This window comes from Ictalurus punctatus, chromosome 14 (genome assembly GCF_001660625.3).
Source record: "Ictalurus punctatus breed USDA103 chromosome 14, Coco_2.0, whole genome shotgun sequence".
Classification (NCBI taxonomy): Eukaryota; Metazoa; Chordata; class Actinopteri; order Siluriformes; family Ictaluridae; genus Ictalurus; species Ictalurus punctatus.
Window position 1 is genome coordinate 7,141,870 of NC_030429.2, and position 20,686 is coordinate 7,162,555.

General features: G+C 42.0%; 2 protein-coding genes and 1 long non-coding RNA gene across 3 annotated transcripts; 1 reads left to right on the forward strand and 2 right to left on the reverse strand.

Annotated features, from left to right (window-relative positions):
* Positions 1–1,558: 1,558 nt before the first annotated feature.
* On the reverse strand, positions 1,559–3,270 carry LOC108274679 (uncharacterized). Its single transcript, XR_001814522.3, has 3 exons — positions 3,145–3,270; positions 2,461–2,544; positions 1,559–2,368 (listed from the first exon to the last, which is right to left on the reverse strand). It is a non-coding gene; the product is annotated as an uncharacterized LOC108274679 (long non-coding RNA).
* Positions 3,168–9,112, forward strand: fgf1a (fibroblast growth factor 1a). Its single transcript, NM_001200701.1, is given in 3 exon segments — positions 3,168–3,345; positions 6,734–6,837; positions 8,482–9,112. Coding segments are annotated over 3 exon segments (468 nt in total). The 5' UTR covers positions 3,168–3,173; the 3' UTR covers positions 8,674–9,112.
* A 541-nt stretch (positions 9,113–9,653) lies between these two features.
* ndfip1 (Nedd4 family interacting protein 1) lies at positions 9,654–19,933 on the reverse strand. Its single transcript, XM_017484913.3, has 8 exons — positions 19,688–19,933; positions 15,393–15,483; positions 15,093–15,223; positions 14,906–14,993; positions 14,106–14,230; positions 11,314–11,380; positions 11,086–11,194; positions 9,654–10,970 (listed from the first exon to the last, which is right to left on the reverse strand). Exons 1-7 carry the CDS (start codon positions 19,715–19,717, stop codon positions 11,088–11,090), a joined length of 639 nt encoding a protein of 212 aa, XP_017340402.1. The 5' UTR covers positions 19,718–19,933; the 3' UTR covers positions 9,654–10,970; positions 11,086–11,087.
* Between the last annotated feature and the right edge of the window lie 753 nt (positions 19,934–20,686).

A 20,686-nucleotide genomic window follows, 5' to 3' on the forward strand; every position in this document is an offset into this window, starting at 1 on the left:
AATAAAGTTGTGTGTAATAAAGTGGAATGAAACAGGAAAAAAGTATTGAACATGGTAAGAAAAAGCAGTTCTCCAAGGCAAGGTAAGGCAAGGAACCAGCTGAAATCCGTAAGTAATTATACCCCCTATCTGTGCAAATTAATATCAGCTGGGTTAGTAAACTGAAGGTCTATAAAAAGGCTTTTTGTTACCAAGGTGTCACACAAGAAACATCACATGATGCGTAAAAGCGAAGAGCTCTACCAAAACCTTCACAACCTTATTGTTGCGAAACATATTGATGGAATCGGATACAGACGTATTTCAAAACTTCTGAATCCCCCAGTAAGCACCATTGGGGTCTATCTGCAAGTGGAAGCGACATCACTCCGTCATCAACCGGCCACGCACAGGAGCTCCTCGCAAGATTTCTGAGCAGGGAGTCAGAAAAATAGTCAGAAGAGAAGCCCAAGAGCCAAGGACCACTCAGAAAGAGCTCCAGAAACACTTGGAGGCAGCAGGTGCCATCGTCACAGAGTAAACAATAGGACGTGCACTCCACTGCTCACGCTCACCCACAAGACTCCGTTACCAGAGAAAAGGCATGTCGAAGCTCGTTTAAAGTTTACTACAACTCATTTGGACAAGCCTATGAAATAAAAAGATTTTTGGCTGTCATTCTAGACACCATGTTTGGAGAAGAAAAGGCACTGCACATCACCCTTAAAACACTACACCAACAGTGAAGTGTGGAGGTGAAGCATCATGCTGTGGGGCTGTTTTTCTTCACATGGTACTGGCAGATTTCATATAATTGAAGGAACGATGAACGGAGCCCTTTACCGGGAGATTCTTGAGAAGAATCTGCTGCAGTTCACCAGGATGATGAAGATGAGACGTGGGTGGACCTTCCAGCAGGACAACGATCCAAAGCATACAGACTCAGGCATGAGACGGGGGACACCCTGGACCATCGCAGGGCACAATCGCACACACATTCACACTCTACCGTTGATTTAGAGATGCCAGTCAGCCTACAGCGTATGTATTTGGATTGGGGGAGGAAGCCAGAGTACCTGGAGGAAACCCTCGAAGCACATGCAAACTCAGGGCAGAGGCGGGATACGAACCCCCAACCCCAGCGGTGCATCTTTACACTGTTACAGAAAAGAAATAACGGCAGAATTTGAGTTTGGGGCTGGTTTGTACTGCTCATTTTATTGGTTTACTTTTGCGTCATAAACCTGGCAACCCTCCAGCGTGGATAGTCGGTGAGTCAGATCATGTAGCTCACCTATAAGAGCTAACTGTTTCAACTCCTCAATAGTTATATTGACTTTTTTTTTTGTTCTAAACTGTACAAAGTGTGTGAATTTTTCTCCAACATCCAATTAACAAAACAACACAACACTTCTTTGCACTGCATTGTATGAATTCTAGATAAATAATGATTCTGTGTAACCAAGCCAATACACGTGCATTAATGTTACTCATGTACATGCACTTTATTAAGAAGATTTGTACTGATGATCACCTCCCGTAATACACTTTGTGTACATCTTCAACAAGCGGAAGTTTCATTCCCTATCAAGCTGCCTCATGAACACACGAACAACAGAGTCGGACACACACTAAAAAACAGCTCGGATGTTGAAACGAGTTTTCCATAGAAGTTTTTTTTTTTTTTTTTTTTTATTCGATTGCTCAACAAAAGTAATGTCATTGCCTACATCTACAACAAAGGGAAAAGAAGAAACCCAAATGACTTATACATGCAAGGTTCGCGTGAAGGAGCCGGTCGAAGGGCCGACAACCTACTGTACGTCTCGCGGATAAATTTTTGCGCTTACCAAAAACAAGTTGTTCTCAAGACACTAGTTTGCTTCAGAAGAGGATAATGTCACTTGTATACTGTTCATTTCTGCTGTAATTATAAAGCCTGGTCTGTGTTCATCGCAGGACTCTTATACACATACTCTCACTTCATGAGAAACACCTGTCCAAACAGCCAATGATGTGGCAGCAGTATAATGCAGGTTCGACTTGACAGGAAGGCTATAGTAACTCGGATACCTGCTCTTTACAACCACGGTGAGCAGAAAAGCATCGCAGAATGCACGTGTCAAACCTTTAGGCGGATGGACTACAGGAGCAGAAATCCACATCGGATTCAGCTCCTGCCAGCCAGGAACGTGAATCTGAGGCCACAATTTCAATAAATGTAACAGTGGTGGCTCTGCGGTTAAGGCTCTGGGTTACTGAGCAGAAGGTCGGAGGTTCAAGCCTCAGCACCGCCACGCTGCCACTGTTGGGCCCTTGGGCAAGGCCCTTAACCCTCTCTGCTCCAGGGGGCGCTGTATCATGGCTGACCCTGCGCTCTGACCCCAACCTATTCGAAGAAAAAGAATTTCACTGTGTTATAATGTATATGTGACCAATAAAGACTCCTTATCATTACATCTCTGCACTTCTACTGTATACCGAATGATAATCCAGATGTGTCTCAACCAGAAGAGGTTCACATTTGAGTCCGGTTCTTCTCAAGTTTTCTTTTCAGGGTTTTCCCTGCAACAACAACAACAACAACAAAAATAAAACAACACCAATAGAAACCATCACAGAAATTCTAATAGTTTCCACTACAGATACCATTACAAACCATCAGCTGTTAACCATTAAAGCCATTACCCAACGGTTTCCATTACATAGTAAGACGTATTAAGATCGTAGGTCCTTAATGGAATCCTCTAGTCTGGAAACAAATTACCAGTAGAGACCCACAGGACACCATTAGAGCTTCCATTAAAACCAATACAATTCCCAGTATAACCATTACAAATTCTATTTGGGGTTTCTATTGTTTTGAGGGGTTTATTCAGCAGTGATGTCTGGCCACTGTCACCTATGGAGCTACATCTGGATTTCTGTAAAAGTCAATATCTGTTCAAAAATAAATAAAGAAATAAACAAACTAATAAAAAGAAGTTAAAAAGAAAGAAAGAAAGAAAGAAAGAAAGCTCTCTGTGTCATTACAGAGGCGTGTTGTGAGTGTGAGGAGTGAGGGGGTCAGAGGGAGCTCTCCCACCTCCACACACACACACACACACACACACACAGGACATTTCGACACTATCACGTGTTGGTGGATAAGACATCAGATCTGACCTGCTGATTTCAGGATCACACTCGCAGTAATGTCGGAGGCGGAAGTTGTGGCACATTTCCCCCGCGGTTCTGATAAACTGGACCTCAGCGGGTTGAAGCCCACAGAGCTGACCCGGCTGTACTGCATGAAAGGCGGTCACCACCTGCAGCTTCTCCCCGAGGGCTCAGTGAGAGGAAGCAGAGACGAGCACGACCCTTACAGTAAGATCCTTAATCCTTAATCCCAGCCTTAACTGGGGCAGATCTAGTAAGAAACACCTGATGGTGTTTAAGATTAGACATGTATAAGTGTCAGATAAACAGCACACTAAAGTCTAGTGTAACATGTCTGTGTAAACGGGTTGTTATATATTTATAAGTGGCATAAATTGCAGTGTTTATAACAAACATGTTTCCTCTTCAGACTGCACATAAACGCACTTTCTTCTAATAATCTGAGGCAGTGGGAGGGGGTTACTGTCATCAGCTGCACTCAGGGGAAGATAGGGGGCGCTGAAGGCATGTGTTCAAATCCCCCATGGCATTCCAAGAAATTCCAAGCTCCAGCCAGCAGAACGGGGCGGGGCTACGCTTTGGGCGGGTCTATACGTGTCGCTCCGCCCATAACTGGTCTCATTGGTTAGTGGTAATGTAATGACACGGACGCCTCAGTACTATCACAGGAAATGCAGTTAGTAGCAATAGGAAATGCAGTATGCTTACAACTCATATGTGATATTAAACTGTGTTTGATATTATGGGTTATTAATAAGCTACAACCCACAGTTCATACACTGTCGGTTTGTTTATTCACAAGTACATTTCCAATCAAGAATCCACTTACTGATTTACTTGGCTGATTTGGACTCAGCAAAAAAAAAAAAAAAAAAAAAAAAAAAAAAAAAAGGGGGGGACAGAAAGAAAAAAAAAGAAACGTCCCTTTTTTCAGGAGGCTGTGTTTTAAAGATCATATTGTTAAATCCAAATAAGCTTTACAGATCTTTTTCATGCTTGTTCAGTGAACCATAAACAATTATTGCACATGCACCTGTGGGACAGTCCTTAAGACATTAAGAGTTTACAGCCAGTAGGTGATTAAGGTTAGAGTTGCAATAACTTAGGACACTAAAGAGACCTTTCTACTGACTGAAAAACACCAGAAGAAAGATGTCTAGAGTTCCAGCTCACGGTTAAATATGTTGGTGGATCTTTAATGTTTTGGGGCTGTTTTTCTGCCAGAGGACCTGGACATTTTGTTAGGATACATGGCATCATGGACTCTATCAAATATAACAGATATTAAATGAAAACCTGACTGCCTCTGCCAAAAAGCTTAAAATGGGGCGTGGTTTGATCTTCCAGCAGGACAATGATCCAAAACATACATCAAAATCAACACAAAAATGGTTTACTGACCACAAAATCAAGGTCCTGCCATGGCCATCCCAGTCCCCTGACCTGAACCCCATAGAAAACCTGTGGGGTGAACTGAAGAGGAGAGTCCACCAGCGTGGACCTCGTAATGTGAAGGATCTGGAGCGATTCTGTATGGAGGAACGCTCTCAGATCCCTCGCCATGTATTCTCCACCCTCATCAGCCATTATAGGAGAAGACTCAGAGCTGTTATCTTGGCAAAGAGAGGTAGCACAACGTATTGACTAAAAGGGTGCCAATAATTGTTGCACACCTATATTTAACAAGATATTTTTGGATAAACCTGTGTTTTATTTGCAATTGTTTGATATCCGTGAGAGCAGAGTATTTTTGTGAATTTTTTTTTGCTAGAAATGTGTTCAGCATGAAGGTGCATCATCTCAGCATTGCTGTGTCCTGTTATCTAACACATCCTCAAGGTTTAATTCTGGGCGTAGTTTCCATCATTTCCTATTTTCATTTTTTTTTTTTCTGTTTTAAGCGAGTATGAACATGATTGAGCAAAGCAGCTCAGCACAGTAAATAAGAGCAGGCTGGTATTGGAAAACATTTTTATCCATTTAAGTAAGCATTAGATTAAGGCAAGACACTACATGTGAGTATGGTCTTTTTTAAATAATAGATATAATAATCAACTATAAAAACAGAATATCTAAAAAAAAAAAATGTTAACTAGATAGAAAATGTATCAAATGTTTGCTCTACTGTCTTCACTCCCATTGGTAGTCGCTGCACCAAGTCGCTCCAAATTTGCATAAACCTTTCTCAACTTTCAAAGTCGCTGGACACGCCCCCATCCAGTCGCCAATGGTCGCTGTCACTCTCCAGAAGTCGCAGTTCACAGTGAAAATGAATGGTCTCCAGTCACGTTGTCGCTGTGAGTCACTGTGTGTGTGAATGCACCTCAGACTAAAAGACCAATCAGAACATGCTGAGGCTTCGACGTTATTACATTGCCACTAACCAATGAAATCGGTTATGGGCGGAGCGACACATGTAACCATGCCAAAAATGCATCTCCACCCCGTTCTCCAGGGTGCAGCCAGGGCCTTCTCAGAAATTCAGATAAAACTGGATGACCAAACATTGAATTAATTGATTAGCACAAAACGTAGTTAAGATCAGAACGTTGTGAGTTCATATCCCAGCACCACTGATTGACATTATCGGGCAAATTTACCCTCAAACTGCTCCGTTTTAAACAATATGGTCAAACATATGCGGACACCTGAACATCACACCCACACCTGGTTCTTCCCCAAACTGTTTGGAAGCACACGATTGTATAGGACGTCTTCGTATGATGTAGCATTACAGTTTCCCTTCACTGGAACTAAGAGGCCCAATCCGGTTTCAGCATGACCGTGACCCTGTGTACAAAGCGAGCTCCATGAAAGCATGGTTTGACCAGATGGGACTGGAAGACCAGAGCCCTGACCTCAATGAACTGGAACAGCAACTTCACGCCAGGCCTTCTTGCCAGACATCTTGTGCTCTACTGGTTGAATGATCACAAATCCCTACAGCCATGCTCCAAAATGTAATGGAAAGCCTTCCCAGAAGAGTGGAGCTTCTTACAGGAAAAGGAGAACTCAATATTAATGCCCATGGTTTTGGAACGGGATGTAATACAGCAGCAACCTTTTCTGCTGTGATTCTTGGAAACTAGACACTGTGTGTTTTGGCAATTTAAACCCCAGGGTCAGGGTTTAGTGATTAGCTGAACCTAGTTGTTTTTAGACTTGGAATCTAAACATATACATTCCCTCCATTCACTGTTCCCTTTAGAGCATAGATCTGCAACTGGCACCAAAGGGCTAAATGGAGAATTCTCACAGACTTACAGATTTTTTAAATGGTAAGATTTAATTCAGCTAAATGGGTAGTTAGGAGATGAGCCATGAAGCTCATCACTACTCATGAGGCCAGGCTTTACATAATCCAAATAAAGAAGAGATAGTTAAAACTCAAAGAAATACCAGTGTTGTTATTCATATTAAAATATCAGGACCAAAAAAGTAGGCGTTCTTGAATGCACTGAATTCCAGCTGTCTAAACTCCATAAAATTTGAAATAGAACCAGCAATATTATGCGCAAATTTACAGTCTTAAAACAAACCATCGTGGGTGCCATGGTAGTATTGAGTAAACACAACCTCCTGTGTGTTTTTAAAGGTGTGTTGCGGATTAAATCCGTGAGCGCCGGAGTGGTGGTCATCGAGGGAACAGAGGCCAAACGCTTCCTCTCTATGAGTGAGGATGGCAAGCTGTATGGATCAGTAAGTGCATTATCTACAAATCATACCCGAAGCTGATGCACCTACTCTGTAACTGTAACGGCAATTACTATCAGGTAAACCTACCAATATACCCAAGTGTGACAAATGAAACAAAAAACCGGAATAAATAAGTGGAGAAACATGAGTGAAGGTGTAGTGCTTGATACAAATACAGTGTGGGAAATAAGTATTGAACCAGAAATTTTCACCAGACTTCAGTATTAACTCGAGAAATCTGGAAATATAAAGAGTTCACAACATTCAAGTCCATAAATAAAGTTATGTGTAATAAAGTGGAATGGCACAGGAAAAAACTTAACACGCTTAAAAAAAAAAGCAGTTCTCCAAAGCAAGGAACCAGCTGAAATCCGTAAGTGATTATACCCCCTATCTGTGCAAATTAATATCAGCTGGGTTAGTAAAGTGGAAGCGACATCACGCCGTCATCAACCGGCCACGCACAGGAGCTCCTCGCAAGATTTCTGAGCAGGGAGTCAGAAGAATAGTCAGAAGAGTACCCAAGAGCCAAGGACCACTCGGAAAGAGCTCCAGAAACACTCGGAGACAGCAGGTGCCATCGTCACAGAGAAAACAATAGGACGTGCACTCCACTGCTCACGCTCATCCCACAGGACTCCATTACTAAAGAAAAGGCATGTCGAAGCTCGTTTAAAGTTTACTACAACTCATTTGGACAAGCCTATGAAATACTGGGAGAGTGTGGTCTGGTCAGACGAGAGCAAAATTTAACTTTTTGTCTGTCATACTACACACCGTGTTTGGAGAAGAAAAGGCACTGCACATCACCCTAAAAACACTACACCAACAGGGAAGTTTGGAGGTGGAAGCATCATGGTGTGGGGCTGTTTTTCATCACATGGTACTGGCAGACGGGAGATTCTTGAGAAGAATCTGCTGCCATCCACCAGGATGATGAAGGTGAGACGTGGGTGGACTTCCAGCAGGACAACGATCCAAAGCATACAGCAAAGGAAACTCTCAACTGGTTTCAGAGAAAAAACATCAGGGTGTTAGAACGGCCCAGTCGATCACCTGAACAAGATTTAAAGACAATATGTTTAGAAGAACGGGTCAAAATCACACCTGGATACCGCGGCCCATTAATTTCTTCATACAGGAAGTGTCTTGAAGCGTCATTACAAACAAAGGCTTCTCCACTAAGTATTAAATACATTTTAGTTAGCGTGTTCAACACCTTTTTCCTGTGTCATTCCACTTTATTACACACAACTTCATTCATGGTCTTTAATGTTGTGAACTCTTTATATTTCCGGATTTTTTGAGTTAATACTGATGTCTGGTGAAAATTTCATGTAAATACCCTCAACGGACATATATTTACTAAAAGATTTCTTGACGCGTTCCATACTTATTTCCCCCGCTGAAAGTAATTGAAAGAAATATACATCCTGAATGACTTTCAAAAAAATAAAAATAAAATAAAAAAAAGCCATTCCTTTGGCTTGTGGTGGCTCAACACTTTACTAAGACACTTCATGTTGGTTTTCCTTTAATTGGTCACCCATCTGTAGATCACAAGGTGGCAGCTAAATAAATCATTATACACAGAACCACTGGGATGATGATAAAATCTGCCTAATTGCGTGTGTGTGCATTTTGCAGTTGTCGGTAACAGATGAAAGTTACTTCCTGGAGAAGATGGAGGAGAATCACTACAACACGTACAAATCCCAGAAGTACGGCCCAGACTGGTATCTTGGAATCAAAAAGAATGGGAAACCAAAGCGAGGCTCGAGGACACACATTGGACAGAAGGCCATTTTCTTTCTACCTCGGCAGGTGGAGCAAGGATAAGACTAAAATGTGCTTGAACAGTCACACAAAATATATAGAGACGCTTATTTCCTGTGACACAGCTGTAGCAAAAAAAAAAAAAAAAAAAATCACACGTGGAAACACTTTACGGTAGATGAGTTTTTATTTTTGCCAACATATGAACCATATATTTTATCTTATTCAAACCTCATAATGCGAGCCTTACCTAAGGTTTACTACATTTTTATCTAATATTAAGCTGAGGATGACGCTCATTTGTTTTTACTGTCGAATGCACTTTTTATATTGATTAGGACTACTCTACAAATACATCCTCTGTATAGACCGATATATCTGCTTGACTCTATAAGGGGAAGTATTGGTACCAATCAGGGATCACTGAACAAGCAAGCATTCAAATACAATCTTTAAAATAAATAAATAAATAAATAAATAAATAAAAAAAACTACATATTAACATATCTACATATTCATTCACCCCAACATTTATTTAACATCACAATTGTGTGGATGTACTCTGAGGAGTAAAATGTGAATTGGGTCAATTATATTTTATATTTCAATCAAAAAGGCATTTCTTAGTCTACTCTGTATTTATTCAAGTGTCCGTGGGAGTGAAGGGGAGCGGTCGGGGCGTCAGTGGGAGTGAAGGGGAGCGGTCGGGGCGTCCGTGGGAGTGAAGGGGAGCGGTCGGGGCGTCCGTGGGAGTGAAGGGGAGCGGTCGGGGCGTCCGTGGGAGTGAAGGGGAGCGGTCGGGGCGTCCGTGGGAGTGAAGGGGAGCGGTCGGGGCGTCCGTGGGAGTGAAGGGGAGCGGTCGGGGCGTCCGTGGGAGTGAAGGGGAGCGGTCGGGGCGTCTGTGGGAGTGAACGGTCACGGTTTGGGTGAGCAAGGGATTTAAAGAAAGCGCTTACTTGCAGCTCTACACTAAACCATGATTAAATACATACAAAACTATAATTGTGTTACTGACAGGAGGAAAGACATTAAGACACGGGTGATGTCGGTATAGAAGCGATGTTTATTAAAAGTTATCTTTGCACAAGTGTAAACATATAAACCACATTATACCACAATGTGCAGAACTGTTTAATCACCATGCATGTCACGGAAACTTAAGAACATCAACAAGACAGTGGATTATGTACTGATACTTTTGGCATTATAAATTACCGTTGTTCATGATACAGAGCACAGAAAAATACAGGTACAATTTTGGGCGTCACTGCATTACAGATCGGTGTGCATCAGACTGAAAAGCTTCTTTTGATTATTTGGTCCTAATCACAATAGCGAGACCCTTTTTTAAATGTTAGATCGATCATTCTGAGACTCATTAATCATGATTTTGGAGTAAAGGCCTACACTTTGAAACTGACTGTTGCTTTACCTTCAAAACATCTTCAAAGTGCAAGTGTAAAATAACATCCGATATTCCACTGTACCTAATACATCTAAACATTATATTTCACAAAAAAAAAGAAAAAAAAAAAGGGAAAGATTATAATACTCTCAAAGTAAAACTAAAAATTTCTCCCCAGGACTCTATAAATGACGACACTAAAGCCCATTTCACTCCAGATGCCACACCTGTGCTGCTTGAAACACTCCTACGTTAACTGATGTGTCCTGTTACGTTAGCTGAACTCACCGAGTGCCGTCATAGGCCCGTAATCTTCCACCGTATGGGTTTTTAAATACTATAACAATAAATCATAATGCAACACTATGAAATCAAACGCAGGAGTGAAATCCTCAAACTTTAGAAACTATATAAATTGTGTTTAATGATGGGATATTGAATTCAGACAATCGCACGTTCTATTGAAGCAGCCGTGGTGAGAGAACGCACAGGCGCTCGATGCTCTGGATTTTCCCCCACGTCTGTACGAATTGAAAAGCATTACGGCGTGGTTGCTGCATTGCATCTGGTGTAAAATGGGTTTAACGGGCATCGTTCAAGATATTCACTGGGCGCAGTGTTTGTTTTGCAAGGCATTACCTGTCTAAAGCTGTGGCGCCTATAGGGCTGTTCGTTATAACCATCAGTGTGCTGATTAAGGAATATTAAAAGACAATGCCTCCGTCACCGTGATTGATTGCACTGGAAATTAGTTACAGATAAATACTTGATTAGCGGGCCATCAACAGCCTGGTAAATATACATAACTGTACCTAAATCTTTTTTTTTTTCATTTTTTTAATTTCTCATTTATTTGCATTTATTAGCAGCGGCTTCTGCTTAGCGCCGTTTTCTGAAGATTCAAAGCCGGATGTCGCCATTTTGCGGATTTCATAGCGGTCCTGAGATGCAAGATCTGAACACAAACGGAGCACGGATTTAATAAAACATGACGAGATGTTATCACTCTTCACCCTCACACACACACACACACACAGCCTGTTACAGTAAATACGTCATGACAGATTTACCTTCAGTAGATAAAAAGGACTCTGGTGCGAGAAACGGTTGGGAAGGAATGATCAGCCATGTTGCGCACTCTAGAGTAATTAACAAACCCTCTGATAAACAGTAGGAATCCTGTTTAAAAATAAAGAAAGAAAGATAACACACAATCATTTCGCATTTTTACCAGACTTTGAGAGAATGAATAAAAAAAACAAAACAAAGATGGTGCACATTTAAATATGCGTACTTACCTACAACCAGAAACACCCACCACAGCCAGTACTGTCCATCAAAGTAACCCGGAAAATATGTGGAGAACTGGTTTAACACAAACAAGAAAAAATGGTTACTGACATCAGGGACAGAAGTGATTGACGAAGCTCATAACTCGCCGCGTCAGTACGGACTGAAGCTCATAACTCACCGTGTTACACTGCAAATACACCATAGAATGACACACTGGAATTAAACCTTTTAAGCAACTCGCACCAGTTTCCCTGCCCCTTACATACAGTGGAGCATTTTTTTTGGATATAAACACATTTGTGCTTCGGTGCTACACAACCTCCACTTTGTAAAGTTTACAGTATGCGCCACGTGTTTAATAAAAGATGCTCCACTGCCTTACGCCTCCGTCTGGGGACTGAGGTCATGTTGGGTATAAAAGGTAACGTTGATATAAACAGTAAACAAGAAAGTTATAGTCGGTGACTCTGGATATCTGCTAAAGCTAGCGTCGGTGCGTTGCGTGCATTTGGCATCATGTTCCATCGACTACGCAGCGGCTTATACTTCCGATGTTACCTTTCTGAAATTCACACACTGGAAGGTAGAGTACACGGTGTATAGTACGTCATTTGGGACACAACTTTAGTATTTACTCTCTGATGCGTGCTTTCGGAACAGGAGTAACGCAGTGAGTAAACGCGTCCCATGCCGCGCAGCCCGACTGATCGACAGTCAGATCCGTTGACGACGATTTTCATTACGATCGATTAGTTGTTGCAGCTCTAATCCTTCCCCGTAAACTTCTAATTTTTTTAAAGCCACTTCAACTGTAATTAAGCAGGAGATTTGTAATGATGATAAACAAAATATAAAAACCTCACATTTCCAGGTGTTTGGAAAAGAAGAAGTAAAAACGCTCACTCTGAACACCCCTATACAGTCCCTCCAGGAAAAATCAAGGAAACTGCGCAATATTTTTCTAAATTACCGCAGATTTGGGCGCGCCTTCAGCCAAAGGCCTCTTGGACTCACTTGATTCGAACAGGAGTACAGCTCAAAGGTCTTATTTACTAACAAACATCACTGTGAAAGACAATTTCATGCAACTGTAATTTCGTCGATTCCAGTAGTTTTCCACCAAAAAAAAAAAACCCCAGCCCGAAATCGTGTACTCAATCAGTAATCACGATTACTCGTGTAATCGTGTAGCCCAAGTCTTGACAGCCGATGGCTGTTATTGCAGGAAAACACCCGTACACTTTTTCCTTACAACAAGCACAGCGAGAAATGACAATGACAGGTGGTGCAGCTGCTTTTTTTTCTCTTTTTTTTCCAGGTGATCTTAAAACACTATTTGAAACTATATGACTCTCCGTATAGAACGGAAACAACGTGCCCTCACGTACGGAAACTCTAAAATCCTATAAGGACCACGCAACCTGAGATTTGCGATATTTATAGTTTGCAATATTTTACTTATTAAGTTGTGTAGAACTAGCAGTTATGTTTCATACTACAAAAAAAATTAAAGGTCCTTAAATCATGGATCAATTCCTGTTTTAGTCGCATTATCGATGTTCATTACAGACATGTACACACCTTCATCACACTATTAACGACAGGACACGTTCACACACGGCAGTGCTCAACCCTTTAGCGGTAAACAAGAGAGCACGGCTGCGTCCGAAACCACGTACTTACCTACTATATAGTAGGAGAAATACACGTATATCAGCTACTATATAGTAGGAGAAATACACGTACATCAGCTACTATATAGTAGGAGAAATACACATATATCAGCTACTATATAGTAGGAGAAATACACGTACATCAGCTACTATATAGTAGGAGAAATACACGTACATCAGCTACTATATAGTAGGAGAAATACACGTACATCAGCTACTATATAGTAGGAGAAATACACGTATATCAGCTACTATATAGTAGGAGAAATACACGTACATCAGTTACTATATAGTAGGAGAAATACACAGTATCACTTCATCTGTTATCAGCTACTAAATAACAGATAAGTACAAGGTTTTGGTTTGGGACGCAGCCCACGGCTTCAAGCAGTCGTCTATTGGCACGTACAGCATGACAAATAATTAACCGCACTTGAAGCTTTCATAAAATTAAAAATAAAAAACACCCAGAACTGTATACGGTCCCATAACTGTATGTCGATACGTGAAATTCTGGAGGGACGTCGGACGGCGTGGCGCGGGGACGTAATGACGTGACGTTAATCGATCTATGTTCTAGAACATGTAACACGGGAACATGAAAGGAGTATTCTAAACGCGACTCATGTAAACACCTTAATCACAATATTGTCTTATTCAGAATAAGGTCAATAATTAGATTACTGCCGTCCGTGTAAATGTAGTCATTGACGTACGTCTTGTGTGTCGGGAAGTGGGTCACCCGCTTAACGCAGTTATTGCAAGCAAGGGATAAGCAACATTAAGTATTTACCTGTTCCAATACTTTTGCTCACCTAAAAATTGGGTGATCTGATACAAAAGGTGCCACGTTTTAAGTTGTTTAACACATCGAGACGTAAATGTGTGTGTGTGTGTGTGATAGATATATATATATATATATATATATATATATATATATATATATATATATATATAAAAACATGATCAATACAAAATATGGTAATGAGCCTGAAAAATTATTCTAGATAATCCTAATCCTAGATTAGCTTTTCTTGTGTATCTACTGCATCTACAACAGTATCTCTTCATCTCCGTTACAAAAACACGGCCCCTTTCCGTCCATCCGTTCTAAAAAGTCTTACCCTGACGATCAGGACCCACTTAACCAGGGAGAGGCCGAACCCAGAGACTGCGCCGTAGCGCCCCGCTGCAGAAGTCGTCAGGCAAAACGACAGAAAGAAGCCAATCCAGTTGAAAAGGAAAGCCACTGAAAACGAAAGAACACAGGAGATCATCAGCCTGCCTGCTACTGTAAGGACGGCGATCCAACACACTCAGCACTGCTAGAGTTACACAACTGATCGTAACCGACTTCTACCACAGCAATGTGGATTCTCAACTCTGATTGGTCAGAACGCGTCGATTAATTTCCTAAAACAGCAGCTCTGATAGCATTTTAACGAAGGAATAAATAAAAAAAAAATTTTTTTTTTTTTTTAAAAAGTGTATGAGCATTGAAGACAGATTTTGACTCATTACACTTAAAGAGAGAGGAAAGGGGATGCCGTTTATAGCTGCTATAATACAAGTGATAATAGGAACTAAACCGTCTTGTAGACACTCCACAGTAAGTTAAATGTCACTGTAAATGGTTACAAAGTAACGGTCTTTTACTGTGACGCGAGAGGAATAAATCACTTCGGGACATTCCGTTATAGGACAAGAATTCATTCTGCCGGTTACTGCTCTCCCCGGTCGTTGATTATTTCCCGATAACAGAATGTCTCGTTATGTTTTCTTCCTTACTCGGAGGATTAACAACTCACCAGCTAATAATGGTATCACTGGGTAATCAAACGTAGTGCACAGGACAGAAGAGCTAAAATCGAGAAACGAACGCCACACTGTTAGCGATCATGTTCGTCTGGGACGCAGGTCTTACTAAAAAACGTTAGCATGAATATGCCGTCGTTCCCGACTCGCAGCTGGTCGACGTCGTCAAAGTCGTCTCTGGAGACGAAATCCTCGTCCTGTCAGAAGGGAAAACAATTTTTAAGAAAAAGAGTTGAAAAGAATCGAGTGAAAGTTTGACTGATAATGAGCGTTATGCGTTCCGCTCGTTTCCTCACCCGTGTAGGCATCAGAGGAACGCTGGACTCGGCCTTGTTTCTCTCCGCTTCGTCGTACGATGGCAGAGACGTGGCGACGTTGTATGACGGGGGCTTGGGGTAATTCCCCTCATCTTTGTAATCAAAGAAGGCTGTTGGAATAAAACAAGATCATTCATACACCGTACTGCATACTCGATTACTTACAATAGGCGCTGATTATTAAAGGAAAACTCATTTCTACTTCTACGTTAAACCTAGACGAATCCTCGAAAACGTTTCGTAACCTCGCGCCAGCGTGTCGAGGCGAGCAGCTCTTACCCGTGTCAGCGGCGATGCTGGTGTAAGGAGGAGGAGCATCAGCTCCCTGCTGGGGCACCTCAGGTGTCTCCGTCTCCTCCTCATTGGTTAGCTGCAGACGAGAAAACACACTATACTGTAAATGTAAATTCTATTTATTATTTTTATTATATTCTTCTGCGTAAATCCATCAAGACCACACTTGGTTGTTTGGGGACAATCTGACTGTGCTATCTTGGACACGATATTCCTTTATAAAGCACATGTTATCGTCCGCTTTATAATCATTCTGATTATTTTCTCACTACGTGCAATGAAGACTTTTTCTAAAAAATAAATAAATAAATAAATAAATAAATAAAAAGAAGCGCAAATATTTAATAATTTATGGATCCAAGGACGCACCGGGCCACTGTAATGTACTTCAAGTCAAGAAACGCTAGAACACTCCAATCTTTACACCAGTAGTTCCCCTCGCCCGGGGTTGAGACCTTTCGTGTCTGACAGTTCCACTCGCGCCAACAATGAGGTTTTTAAACACCAACCTAAAGCGCTCTCTCGACTGGTGCAGAGTTACGTTTCGTTTATTTAGCTCGGTAGTACATCAAGGACGTGAAATCTGCACGGTTCCGTGGTCTCGCTGCTCGGAAACCGAATTTCACCGGCCAAGGAAAACGGAATCTAAACAGAATGTTAAAACGTCGGTGAAGCTCATCGGCAAGTCGTTAGCCAACGTTTTGGATACGAGCTGCGGTGTCCTCGCCAAGACTCTGCAATTTGGTGATTCAGAAAGGGTTGTAAATCCTACAAGTTTGTGCAGGGTAATTAATCCATGTAGTGAAAGGCAAGGTGGGATACAGAGCGAGTGGTGGTTGCACGCTGTAGTTTCAGCGTCGAGGTGTGGCACACCACCAGGAAGCACATTTTATTGTAATATACACACCGTAAAAAATATTTACTTTGCAAAAGACAGCAAGTTTGGGGTTTTCTCTTTCTCTAGCTGTCTGAATGAGGAAAAGTCTTCACTAACTGACTGGACACGGAGATTTGTCCACTTCGGTGGTTGGTTATACATAAAATAGATCATTGAATTTTTTTTTATTAGGTCTGGATAACATGCTGATTTAAATGCTATCGTGATCAATTAATTCAGTATGGTGAGAATCGTCAGAAATTCTGTCACTGATAGACAAGACTCTGATTAAACGTACAATTTTATTCCTTTATAAGTATCTTGCATAACGTTTGATATATTTATGTCATATTTTAGAGCAATAAACACTAGCACACGTGAATCTGCGCACTCTCGGTTAAACATCCAGGAAGAAAATAAAGACACTTGAATAATATCTTCGAGGACGCCACGCGTCATATCTGAAACGCTGGGCAACACTTCACAAGTTAAATGAAATACGTGTTAAGATTTTTGTTTTCTTTAATGCCACTTCACCATATCTGCAACACTGATACGGAAAATATAGAAACCTCATGTTTCCGGTAAAGAACGAGTGAAGACGCTCACTCTGAACACCACGATAACGGCTGACGGCGCTCGTTTCAAGAAGCTGCTCTGGTCCTGACTACAAGCACGGTGAGCGAGCAACGCTGACGACCTTTCTTTAAGGACGCCCCGTTTTCTATTTCCGTAACTCGAAGAATGAAGAAGAGAAACTTGTCCATAAAACAAAGAAAGAAGGAAGCTATAAGATCCTTCCTCACACTCAGTACCTTTACGTGGACAACAATAATCCGATATTAACCCGATTAAGACGATACTCTGATTAAGAAACTAGCATGTAAAGAGCGATTATTGATGACCTTAATCCGATTAAGGTCATACTTGAAGTAAACACAAATGGAATTAAGACGTGGAGTATTCTTGTTTTAGTCGCATTATGGAAGTGTATTACAGACATGTACACACTTTAATCACACTATTAACGTCGTGTGAGAGTTTTCACCACATCATGCGACAGGACACGATCACACACGGCAGTGCTCAACCGTTTGACGGTAAACAAGAGAGCACGGCTGCGTGTCAAACCATGTACTTACCTACTATATAATAGGCCAAATACACGCATCTCAGCTACTATTATAGTAGGCAAGTACGCGGTTTGGGACGCAGCCCACGACTTCAAGCAGCCGTCTATTAGCACGTACAGCATGACAAGTAATTAACTGCACTTGAAGCGTTCGTAAAATTAAAAATAAAACACCCAAAACTGTATACGGTCCCATAACGAAGACCAACTGTATATCGATACGTGAAATTCTGGAGGGACGTCGGACGGCGTGGCGGTGGGACGTAATGACGTGTGCCATCGATCCATGTTCTATAACATGTAACACGGGAACATGAAAGGAGTATTCTAAAAGCGACTCATGTAAACACCTTAATCACAATATTGTCTTATTCAGAATAAGGTCAGTAATTAGATTACCGCTGTCCGTGTAAACGTAGTCAGTGTTAGAAGGACATTAACAAACAGGAAGTGCTCACATTTACAGCTCTGTAGAAAGCGCATTTATAATTGATCATCACATCACTGTTTGACTGAACATCAGAAATGTCTGGCACATTTTCCCATCGTTAGTGTTCGCCACCAAACAAGTAACAATAAATCCTGAACGGTCATTTGATTTCAAACAAAATGGCGCTTCTCTGACTTTCGCACACGTTTCATAGTAAACCGTACTATTAAAGCTGCATTATCACTTATTTGAAGACCTTCGAGGCTTTGTAAGGACCTGCGGACCTGTATTTATTCACACCGAGGGGCTGTTTAGTGTAGTGCAGCCAATCCACATACTTCCTGCTTATGTTTATGTCAGGAAACCTGGAGGATGCGGATGAAACCCGTGCGGATTCAGAGACAAGATGCGAGAACGTCGCCGATTGTAACCCGCGCTGAGGATCAAACCGTGGACCCTGGAGCGGTTGTTTGACGTATCAAGTAAACATGCTCTCAAGACTCCACATCGTCTTGGAGAATAACTTCAACTCAAGTTGAAGAAAAAGAAGAACAACGGACACTGTCACAAAGCAGCTTTACATATATCTGAATGTAGATATTTATACCGATTCATATTTATCCCCAAGGAGCAAACCATAGGTGACTGTGTCGAGGACGGAGCCCTGCCCGAGAGGGGACACGAGGACGGAGCCCTGCCCGAGAGGGGACACGGGGACGGAGCCCTGCCCGAGAGGGGACACGGGGACGGAGCCCTGCCCGAGAGGGGACACGGGGACGGAGCCCTGCCCGAGAGGGGGGGACACGGGGACGGAGCCCTGCCCGAGAGGGGGGGACACGAGGACGGAGCCCTGCCCGAGAGGGGACACGGGGACGGAGCCCTGCCCGAGAGGGGACACGGGGACGGAGCCCTGCCCGAGAGGGGGGGACACGGGGACGGAGCCCTGCCCGAGAGGGGGGGACACGGGGACGGAGCCCTGCCCGAGAGGGGACACGGGGACGGAGCCCTGCCCGAGAGGGGACACGGGGACGGAGCCCTGCCCGAGAGGGGACATGTCGAAGAAACCTTGAGACGAACCAGACTGAAAAGGGAACCGGTCTTCTTCCATGTGTCCTCAAACACTTCAGGGGCACTCTTTATTTTTCTACGTCTTCTTACTATTATTATAAACAAGTCCTTCTATCTAAAACGGCCTGTCAGGAGTCTAATTTACAAATGGGATTAAAGATTATTTCTAATTTGTTCTCTGCAGTGGCTTGTCCAGGTTTTCAGACATGGGGAGGTAAAGGAAAGGAAAATAAATGTGACTTGAGGTTAAAAACCGGGTGATAAGCATAGTTTAAGGGGGTCACTGATTAAACAGAAGTCTTGAGTAAATCTGGACGGAGTCCTGTGTTGATTTTTTCCCCCCACATTTAATCGGATTACATAATGATTAGGACTGCGGGATAAAACTATCAGACCAGATGATGGGCCTGTAACCGCAAAAACAAGAAAATACGCAATTTAATACCGCTTTCAGGCTCCAAAAGGCTCAAAAATTTTCTACGACAATAATTTTATTATAAACGAAAAAGAAAAAAAAGGAAAGTAAAGAGCTGACACGATTAACAGCGAATGAAGACGGTGTTACTGTTTAGCTAATTAGCGAGATTAGCCGTGTAGGTGTCCACCTCCAAAAGCACATTTGCTGTCAAAACAAACGCTTTTATCTGACCAAAACGACACTTTAAAATCTATCAGTCGGTAAATTAGCAATAATTAAACTTGTTTACCAGGTAAACAATCTAACTCTAGCCCGCTAGGTATCTGAAGAAGCTAGCATGCTAAGTGTTTCCTACCTGCCGATATCCGCTCCTTTGCTCAGCCATTCTCTGCTACGCGTCTTGAGCAGTAATCACTTATTCATACGAATAGCTAGCTAAATAATTTAACCAGCTGTATGAGGATATATCCTCGCCCTTCTTTCTTTCTCTCTTTTTTCCACCCCACCACCTTAATTGTCTGTTGTAGACACTGCGAGGTCAGCGCACTCGGTAAAAAAAAAGAAAAGAAAAGAAAAAGTAACCACAACAGAAATGGCAGCCACTGCGCATGCGCACTCGGGAGCGTTGACCTTTTTCCGTCAGGGTGTGTTTACAACTCAAAGATTAACACCGAGCTAACTCATACGACCGATAATAAACCGAGTTGAAAACGTTTAAAACATTCTGTTCTTCATGGGCATTTAATAAACTACCATGTAATCTTCAAAAACTTGACCCAGTAACTGTATTATTAATGTTATTTGAGATATACAGCAGTGTATTAGCATTAGTGTGAGGAAGAGGCTGGCAGTAGAATGGCAGTAGGCTGGCAGTAGGATGGCAGTAGGTTGGTTAGGATAACAAAAGAAGAAGGGGAAATGTAATACATGCAGTAAAATAAAACAAGCACAGGTGCCATCTAACAGTATTCAACACCTTATACGCCTTTTTGTTTTGTTTTGTTTTAAAGAGAAGTTCATATGTATTACTGCACAAAATGCTTCACAGACTGTGTTTTGGAAACGTATTAAAAGTATTGAATTGTTTGCCACATTGTGGTACAGAACTTGTGATACTTGTAGTAACCCATAAAGTAATATGTCTAGCAGTATCAGGCCTACTATATGGACGAAAGTATGTGGACAACTGACCATCAGACCCATAAGCGGTTCTTCTGCAAACTGTTGCCACAAAGTTGGAAGCACACAATTTTACAGAATGACTTGGAACTAAGGGAGCCCCAAACCTGTTCCAGCAAGATCATGCCCCTGTGCACAAAGCGAGCTTCCTGAAGACATGGTTTGCCAAGGATGG